The sequence below is a fragment of the Coptis chinensis genome, unplaced genomic scaffold, assembly GCF_015680905.1.
Source record: "Coptis chinensis isolate HL-2020 unplaced genomic scaffold, ASM1568090v1 utg2560_pilon_pilon, whole genome shotgun sequence".
Taxonomy (NCBI): Eukaryota; Viridiplantae; Streptophyta; class Magnoliopsida; order Ranunculales; family Ranunculaceae; genus Coptis; species Coptis chinensis.
The window spans coordinates 154,514-164,753 of record NW_028238131.1 but is presented as its reverse complement, the minus strand read 5'-3'; the positions used below and the strand labels follow the sequence as shown (position 1 = coordinate 164,753).

The 10,240-nt window shown below is 35.3% G+C and overlaps 2 protein-coding genes across 2 annotated transcripts; both read right to left on the bottom strand.

The window, feature by feature from the left end:
* Positions 1-413: 413 nt before the first annotated feature.
* Positions 414-2,873, bottom strand: LOC147473425 (uncharacterized). The gene is made up of 8 exons (XM_086587470.1): positions 2,688-2,873; positions 2,528-2,626; positions 2,296-2,450; positions 1,983-2,043; positions 1,855-1,908; positions 1,030-1,186; positions 840-936; positions 414-630 (listed from the first exon to the last, which is right to left on the bottom strand). Exons 1-8 carry the CDS (start codon positions 2,775-2,777, stop codon positions 429-431), a joined length of 915 nt encoding a protein of 304 aa, XP_086443596.1. The 5' UTR covers positions 2,778-2,873; the 3' UTR covers positions 414-428.
* A 2,067-nt stretch (positions 2,874-4,940) lies between these two features.
* On the bottom strand, positions 4,941-8,111 carry LOC147473424 (pentatricopeptide repeat-containing protein At4g33170-like). Its single transcript, XM_086587469.1, is given in 2 exon segments — positions 4,941-5,285; positions 5,287-8,111. Coding segments are annotated over 2 exon segments (3,015 nt in total). The 5' UTR covers positions 8,038-8,111; the 3' UTR covers positions 4,941-5,021.
* Positions 8,112-10,240: the final 2,129 nt, after the last annotated feature.

The window sequence follows — 10,240 nt, the reverse complement described above, 5'->3', positions numbered from 1 at the left end:
GAGTGACTATTTCTTCAACGCTCAGCTGAGAAAAAGAAACGCTGAATGAATGAAGTCGGTTTGGTACCTTTGAATGCTGAAGACTCCAATAAAAACAAACAACTTACCTTTCGCTGAATACAAACAACCCCCAAGGGTACAAGTCAACATCATTGACAAATCACTCTCACATTTCGACTTTCGAAGTTTAAAAAATTAGATCGCAACCCAGTGAACCCACAACCCACTAGGCATACCTACAGGAGAGTATGTGTACGTGGAGAATATATAAAACCTAAGATAATTCACCCAAATGAAGGGTAAGGAACACAAAAAGATTGTCTTATAGACCCTATCAAGTCACTGGAATGGAGTTGCCAGTACGGATAACTACTCAGTGCAAGTTTCCACAGCCACTTTCACAAAAGTAAACAAAGATCATTTAAAATTCAGGGCTGACCAAAACTGTCGAAACCTAAAATCACAGAAGCTTGCAAGTGGGAACGGAATAGGAAAAATAGATGAGAAGCTCTGCGCTCACCAACTTTTTCAAATTGCTTGATGCGTTCTTTAATTTGAGATACTGTCAATGGAGGTTTGTCTGCATTGATTGCTGAAATTTCGAAGCATGGATATCCGTCACCACAGATACTACATCAAAAAAGAAAAATTGATAAAGAGTCGTATATCGATTCTCATCAAAGCAAAATAACCAAGTATTCTCTGAGATGCATAAAGCATATAAAAAATTATTCCCTTAAATGACCTAAGTACGTACACAAAGATTATGAACTTTTTCATTCCCAGAAAATAGCATACCTTTAAAAGAGAGAGAGAAACTGACTGGATAAAAAGCATACCTCGTAGCAACTTCTAAGAGTCTGAGGTGACCATCATGTAAAGGATTGAATGAACCAGATAGAATTATCTTTTTTTCTGAAGTTGAAACATGGCTTTCTGCATATATGCTTTTTATCAGTAAATAACAGATTCAAAATGGAATGTTGTTTTTATGTATTTCAGTTAATCTGAGGAGGCAAATATCAATACCATTAGAAAATGGATAAACTTTCATGCATATTTCGCCATCTATGAGCTGTTGTAACTCCTCATCCTCACTGAACAGCTTTTCACGTTCATCAGGCACTTCCGTCTCAGTAAGCTCCGACACAAAAGTCGCTGAAACTTTGCACGCATCTCCAACTGCCTATAACCAAAATACAAAAATCAGTGATTGAGAAACAAGAGGCAAATATGGCAACATTGACATAACAAAACATAAATTTAAGGACAATCAATTGAATACGTAACGTTTGGGAAGGATTTATCCTGCTGAAAATTAACTCAGTTTGAGGCCATCTAAGAGCAGCATGATGAGTATGTAATATAGCGTGATTGTACTCAGCATACTGAACCTAGTTATTAGTTTTTTTTTAAAAAAATTCAAGAACCAAAGTCATGGAATTATCATTGTCCCTCTGAAAATATGAGGAATCAGAGCTCCAATGATATAAGATCAAAAAAAAAAAAAAAAAAAAAATATATATATATATATATATATATATAGTATCAGGGAATCATACGTTTATAGTTTTACATGACACGTAATATATCCACAACCTCAGAAGTTGTGGATCTGTATCAATTTATACTGATCAAAAGAACCTTAACTTTAGGCTAAGCGGTTACAATGTTGAGCGAATAATATTCCACAAACACCAGAATATGTACAGAGGAAAGATGTGAGGAAGAATATAAAGCACCTATATTAGTTTGGGAAATTAAATGGCTTCCAAGGAAATGCATTTTCACCACAAACAATTTATTCAAGAGGTTACTTTACAAAATCAACATTCAGTGATATTTGAAACACACCTTGAGTAAGAAACGACTAGAAACAGTGTCTTCTTGTTCACGAGTTCGCAAACCCTGACAATAGTATCTAGTTATCCTGATATTCATCGAAGAGAGACAAAATGCACAAACACAAATTGAATGGATACCTTTGACAAGGTAACACCAGATACCCAGAGCCGGTCAGATGTTCTCGTTGACAAGTAAAACCTATACTGCCCAAATTGACAAAGTAAAGTCCAAAAAAAGTAAGTAAAAACTTGGGCACTTGACTTTTTCCATCGATACGGTTAACTAGACACATTATCCAGCCAGTCTAAAAAAAAAGGTTTCACACCTAGTTATGCTTCTCTAGTGAGCTACTGTTAAGAAATAACTGTACTTTTGTCAAAGGCATTCACACTTAGACAATTAACATTACTCGTCAATATTGTTAAAAGTATCACTAGTGACTTATAATACCTGTGATCCCCTTGTTTAGGACGTGTGCTAGCCAAAGAACCCGTAAATCCCACACCTAGAACTGAGAAACCTGGTGAAGAAAGTTTGAGAGCGCGGTTGTAAGCTGACAATGCCATATCCTCTGCAGTTTGCTTAGAAGCAAATTGTGTAGGAAGCTAAACACATAGAAAAAAAGAAAAGAATTATGAAAAAAGATGTTAGAGGGAATAATAGTTTGATAAGTAAGTAATACCTTGTTTAGCAATTGCAACATGGATATTCGTGAATAAGGAACAACAGCTTCGAGTACTGTACTGGAAGCTCCAGGTACAGACATGAGGTGCCCAAGGGACTGTTTTAATGTAACAAATTTATATAAGAAAAATGATGAGAGAGAGAGAGAGAGAAGAAACCTGAGAAGCAACACCAGATAAATAGAAAACAGCTTGATATGGGCTAGCATGGATTGCTTCTACCATTGCTCTAATCAAACCATCACCCATTTCTTTTCTCTTATTACTTCCTTCCCTTTGATTTCCTTTTTATATTATGCATTAAAAAAAACAAAATACCATAATGAATCCGTGCAGAAAAAATCACATTACTGCTAGTGTTTATAATAGAGAAGATATCAATATCGTGTTTACGCACAAGTTGCGTTGATTTTACGCACGAGTTTTCTGTTTAACTCCGGAGTTCAATAACCATAAGGTCATCCATAAAATCTGAATACCAAGTTAAATGACATTACAAATATATCCATAAAATCTCTGAATACCAAGTTAAATGACATTACAAGTATTGTATTCATGCCTTGGTCATGCTGCGTTCTCATGTGCCTGATTTTGATTCCTTTCACGCCTTATATGCCGCTGACCCAGACTTTGCTTCTATTTATGCTGATTGCGCTTCTCACCAGGGGGCAATGGGTATAAGTATTACTAGTGTGAGCACTTCCCAATATTTCTTATAGTTTGATTACATTCACAATTACTGTTACATTTTTATTCGTTAAACCACCTTCTGATCAGGTATAACATACTATTTACATTGTCATTAACAATTTACCTTGACCTTAAATCAAGAACAAAAGTATAGACTCTACAGCCTATGGGACTCCTTATCTAGACATCTAATCCTACTTGAAAAACGATTAGAGGATATTGCTTGGAATTCATGGTGTGAATAGCACATTTACACATTGAGCAGTTGTGGAAAAATGCTGCACCTTACCATTAGCAATTTGATTTTGACTTCATCAAATAAATGCCATATATAATTATCTTCACTACTTACAGATTATGAAAGCGCATAAGCAGAAGTGAATGCTTGTAGTGGAACATACAAATATGGGATATTTAGAAAGTGCTAAGTAGTTGTACTTCTGTATTCTTATATTTAATCAAACCATTATTTCAGAAGTACATTCGGGAGCATTGAGTGGACAGTTTGGCATAGCTAAAACCATGTCTTCACTCAGAGAACGTTTCTATTGGCCTACTATGCCTAAGGAGACTAATGCTTTTATTCGCTATTCGTGGCTGCTATGTTTGTCAGACAGCTAAGGGTACTCACTCTAACGCTGGTCTCTACACCTCTCACTTTAACGTTTGTCAGACACCCGCAGAATCAATTGCTCCACCGGAGGGGTCGCCACTATGAAGGAAGTGATTTGACAGTTCTCTTTCCTGGTTACTTTCTAAAGGTTCTTAACCTATAACAAAAAGGATATTCTCCACATCTTATATTCAACTAGAACATCGTGTGCCTACCATTGCCTTGTAGACACAATGCCTCTGAACTTTTAAGACCACCATCCTAGTATCTCCAAGCAATAACAGGATGTGATCATCTTCTAAACCATAAACAAAAACCAGACGGTCGTCTTATACAATAATCTGCCCATTTAGTACGTAAAGCTTTTTACATTATGATCTATGCTTAACTAGCTAGGTAGTCTTATATAAATAACACATATTAATCAATACTAGCTATATGCATCATTCAAAACATGTTGATTAATCAATACATATTACAATGAAGGAATTGTTTCCAACGCATTCAAACATCTTTGCCAATCAAAAGAACAACAAAAACACAAAAACAAACAGATATATAAATGGTACACACAACACATATTAAGAATGGATCAAAGATAAATATAATAGAGAAATCGATATTTGCTGGAAAAAAATAATAAAACACGACTTTTACGTACCTAGTTATTATAGCGCCAACAACCAAAAGTGGGAGAAGATGAGTTGGAGTTATCAAGTTAAGGAAGGGTAGAGGTGGAAGCCTAACTTGAGTGACTATTTCTTCAACGTTCAGTGAGAAAAGAAACGCGGAATGCTGAAGTCGGTTTGGTACCTTTGAATGCTGAAGACTCCAATAAAAACAAACAACTTACCTTTCGCTGAATGCTGAAAACTAGTTTTCGGCGGTGCTGAATGCATAAAAATAAAAAAACAAACAACCCCCAAGGGTACAAGTCAACATCATTGACAAATCACTCTCACATTTCGACTTTCGAAGTTTAAAAAATTAGATCGCAACCCAGTGAACCCACAACCCACTAGGCATACCTACAGGAGAGTATGTGTACGTGGAGAATATATAAAACCTAAGATAATTCACCCAAATGAAGGGTAAGGAACACAAAAAGATTGTCTTATAGACCCTATCAAGTCACTGGAATGGATTTGCCAGTACAGATAACTACTCAGTGCAAAAATATCTGTATAACATTACCAGTAATCGCCACATGAACACGTTCCCTTCTTAAAGCAATGGAATCGATTTGCATCCCTCACTACTATTTCACGTTCGACAGTCCTCGATATATATTTGATTGCATTATGACAATCCCCACAAACACGAAGGTTTTTTATTACTCTTATTGTTGTGGATGGGGGAGTACTTATTAGCCCATAAGCTATTGCAAGTTTCTCACTGTGGTAATACAGAGCACGTTCTTTATCCTCGTTCTCCACATCATGCAACAAGAAATCCTGTATCAGGAACATATCCTTCCTTTTTTATTGTTTCAATCAATTCCTCGACCTTACTGATTACCGCAGCCGCCTGGGGATGGGAGTTATCATCCACCACAAACAAATGTACTTTGTTCTTCACATCAATCCAGCTATACCCAGGGTCTTTCTTCACATTCCTTGTCTTCATCATCTTCCTAGCATCAGCAACCTGGTTCCATTGGTTGGCAGCAGCATATATATTTGACATAAGTACATAAGCAGAAGGGTCTAATGGATCAAGAGCCAAGAGCTGACTGGCTATGCGTTTTCCTACTTCAGCATTTTTTTGAACCCTACAAGCACCAAGTAGAGCTCTATACATTGAAGTCGAAGGGGCAAAAGGCATATTCGAGATCAACTTTTCTGCATCCTCGAGAAGTCCTGCCCGACCAAGCACATCAACAAGGCAAGAATAGTGCTCAATCTCTGGCTCAATACCGTAATCTTTATACATCGAGTCGAAGTGCCCATAAGCTTCAGAAACTAATCCCGAGTGGCTACAAGCAGAGAGTATGCCTATAAAACTGATTTTATCAGGTATAACACCTCGAATCCTCATCTCTCTTAAAAGATTTAGAGCTTCTTCACCATTTCCATGCTGTGCTAGACCCACCATCATGGCATTCCATAGGGCAATATTGGTCACATTCATTCTCTTAAACAACGTGTATGATTCAGATATGCTCCCACACTTTGCATACATGTCTATAAGTGAAGTTCCAACAAAAGGATCTGAGAGGCACTCCAACTTGATCACATTTGCGTGGATTTGCTTCCCTTGTTCAAATGCTGTTAGACATGAACAGGCTTTGATCAGGGTTGCAAAAGTGTACTCATCAGGTAGGATCCCTGAGTGTCTCATCTGATGGTAGAGCCAGAGAGCATGGTCTTCATCTCCATTCTCCACACAGCCAGAGATCATGGCTGTCCAGACAACATCATCAGGCTCACAAATACCATCAAAAAGCAGAGATGCGCCTTTCATATCACCACATTTTACGTACATGTCTAAAATTCCACTACTTACACATAAATCAGAATCAAATCCAAGCTTGATCACATGAGCTTGAATTTGTTTACCCTGTTCCAACACAACTGAAGAACCACAGGCATTAATTGCTGTTGCCAATGTGAATTGGTTTGACTTCTTACCATCCTTGTGTATCAGAGAGAATAAACTTAATGCCTTACTACTATCTTGATTATTTATGTACCCTGCCATCATTGCATTACACGATCCTAAATCAAACCCCTCCCTTATCTTGTAAACAAGCTCTGCTTCTTCCATTCTTCCACTCTTACCATAAACATCAATAAGTGCTGTTGAGACAAATACATCACCTATGCAACCCAATTTAACTGCATGAACATGAACTTGTCGACCTAAGTAGAACCCGTGGGGAACAGATGAACAAGCCCGTAAAACACTAGCCAACGTAAATTGATCGGGTCTTAGGCCTTCGCATAATAGGTCCAAGAATAAATTTAGTGATTCTTTCCCCAAACCACCTTGCACACAACTAGATATCATCGAGTTCCAAGAAATCAAATCTAACTCTTCCATTTCGCTAAAAATTGCTCGTGCATAATTCAAGCACCCCATCTTTGCATACATGTTAATAAGACTATTTGCAATAGAAATATCAAAATCAAAACCAGATTTCACCACCCTACATTGAATTTGTTGTCCAACTTTCAAATCATTGGTACCCATTGCTGAACTAAGAACGATGACAAATGTCACCTTATCACATTCTACATTTGATCTTGTCATCTCCAAAAAACATTCAAGAGCAGCTCGATTTTCACCAGCATTGATGTACTCAGACATTGTTTTATTCCACTTAAATACATCCCTAACATCATTTAACAAACTCAATTTGACCGCATAAGCACGAACCTGATCAATACTCTTACTTAATTCCTCAGACGCAACTCCTTTAGATAACTCACGAAGAACACAATTCACACTAATATCATCCGGACGAAGACCACTACTATGAAATTCTGAAAACAACCTAAAAACTTCAGTATCAAAAGCACCCGACTGCACGTGCGCCTTAAGCATCAAATTCCACATAACAACATCTTTTTCAGGCATCTCGTCAAACAACCGCCTCGCCTTTTCAACCCATCCTACTTTCGTGTAAATATTAACTAAAATCCCCGATATAAACACATCAAAGTCCAACCCAACTTTAGCAGCATAACAATGTATAGCTTCAGATATTGAAATACATCCCGAAAACAACGCCATCTTAAGAACAGGTGCTAACGTAAGCCGAGTAGGCGAAAGTTCTTCACACCTTCTTAAACCTCGAAACAAACAAAACCCATCAAATATTTTACTATCATCAGTTTCAGCAGAAACAGCATACCCAGCAAGAATTGAGTTCCACGTCACAAGGTCTCTGTTAGGACTTTGGTCAAACAGTTTTCGAGCGTAATCTAAAACCCCACACTTGGAATACATGTTTATAAGATTGTTGGTTAGAAAACGATTTGAGTAGTCCCCAAATCTTATGATTCGAGCGTGTGTGCATTTTCCAAGAGGTAAGTTGCGTTGGGTGATGGAGTTTTGAAGTATAGGAAACCAAGGTGAGAAAGATGAAGTGGGTGATGACGTGGCGGGGAATGAAGGACCAGGGTTTTGTTGGAGTGAGAGAGTTGTGTAACGGGAGCAGAGAAGTGAACGAAGGTTTAGTGAGCGGTAATGGTGGTTTTGCATTTTTAGGGAACATGTTTTTTTTACCCTATCATTCTAGCCTTTGTTTTTTTCCCTCGGAATTTCGAAATTGTTGGGCAATTACGCTTATACCCTCAGACAAGAATATTCCAAATTTATATAAAATATTTAAAACAATGATATTCAATCATTTCGGGAGTTAAACAAAACTCATTACATGTTATAAAACACAATATCAAAAAACTAAAATCAAAAGAAAACTAAAATGAACAACTCTTTATCACATTATTAAACTACAAATAAACTATTTGTTTTTGGGTTTTATTACATTTATAAAAAAAAAATAACACTTGTAAAAAGTAGAAAAACAAATACATGACATCTATAGATGGAAAACTTAAACCAAAAATTTCCAATATTTAATTTTCCAAATTACTTTTGTTCATCCAATTGATTTTGGTCCACCATTTATGTTTCCAATAATACACTCACGTGGTGGTAAAAACAAAACAAAAACGTCAACAAATCAATTTTTTGGTATGTGGTGGATGTCTTAATAGCATGGTGGTGGTGGTATGACTAAATATAAAATAGCAATAGTTTTGGTATATTTTAATAAAGAAATATATTATTCAATCATTTCAACTTGGAAGACAAGTTAGTTCCAGTCATTATTCTCAAAAATTGAAGCAGATCTTTTTTTCCCAAATAAAATTTCAACATTTCTAATATACATTTAAAAGGCAAAAAAAATCTCAAATAACACGTCTTATTCATCATGCTATAAGAGGTAAAACTTTCCAAAATAACTCACAATATAATTTCAACTTACATTCAACTTATTACATGCATATATGATAACTTATTAAAATATGAGTTTGATACACAAATTTTACCTTTCAAAAGTGCAGTTTCTTCCCAAATAAAATTTCGTCTTAGGAAAGGACAACGCCTCTACAAAAAAGTTAATAAGTCCTACTTCTCATACACATAAAATAAAAAGTTAGATTCCCAAAGCGAATCATTTATAGTATACATCTATTTAACTCTCCTCAAGAAACCATCATGGTAATATATATAATCTGGTATAATATATCGCCAATGTTAACTAACATATATTCATATCACACCACCATATCCATCATATCATGCTAACCATATTCACATTCCTTCGTAAGAAATTATATACATCATATCATAATATATCACCAATCATATCCAACAACTCGCTCATACTTAAAGCTAATATTTTTCTTAAAAACCACTCGTCTACTGATGAGAATGATGAACTATATCATAACTAGGGAGTACATTCATCTTTCGTGAGTATCAACTCACACAAACCACGTATACATTTTTTTGTGAAAAATTATGTACATCATAATATATAAATATTCATATGAAATAATTCAATCACATATAAAATAAATATTTTACTTTAATATCACTCGTCTACTTATGAGAACGAGAAAAAATCACAACGAGGAGTTTGATCAAATGATTAATTGGCTTCGTGCTCCCATTACAGACTTTAGAATCTCATTTTCCCATTTGCAACAATTAATTTAAAGCTAAATTAATTAGCTAACTAACAACTATTTAGTATCTATTGTCATTATTTTTCTCTAACGATCTAAAATAACTTTTATCCTCAGCTTAATTTTGGTAATTCCAACTTTAGGGGTAGTATTTGATAATTCAAATTGTATATATATTCCGAACCCACAAGGCCACAACCTCATTTTCATATAATATTTATAAGTTTATTAGTGTAACAAAACACTGTCTCATAATATTTTCAATGGAATCGCAATAGCATTTCTCGTCCACTGTTTGTACATACAAATATGAAGGAATTGAGGAGATACAATAGGATTAAATGGCATATATATCGCAAGTATTTATAGTCTTGTCTCATATCATATTGTTGAAATTAATGAAAAAATATTTGTTATTGAGAAAAAAAAAAAAACAAACTTGATTGATTTGAGATAGAGATTTTGGTTTTACATCAAATATATTTGTTGAAAAATAAGTTGCGGCTTTTGAAATATATTATTTTGTTCATCGAAACTTATGAAAAATATAAAATTTTAAAAATGATGAGAAACAACTCCATCCTAATATACGCATTTCCATTAACAAAATCTAGTTTGGCAAAAAAGTGCTAATGAAATTTCAACTAAAACTCAGGGTGCCACACAACAAATTGATGCTATAATATAAATACAAAGTAAAACTAAAC

Excerpts from the sequence above, each read along its gene's own strand:
- LOC147473425 (XM_086587470.1), bottom strand. The coding sequence starts at position 2,777 with ATGGGTGATGGTTTGATTAGAGCAATGGTAGAAGCAATCCATGCTAGC. Across the intron at positions 2,451-2,527 it reads TGTTGCAATTGCTAAACAAG|CTTCCTACACAATTTGCTTC; the intron begins GTATTACTTACT and ends CTATGTGTTTAG. Across the intron at positions 631-839 it reads CTCTTAGAAGTTGCTACGAG|TATCTGTGGTGACGGATATC; the intron begins GTATGCTTTTTA and ends TTTTTGATGTAG.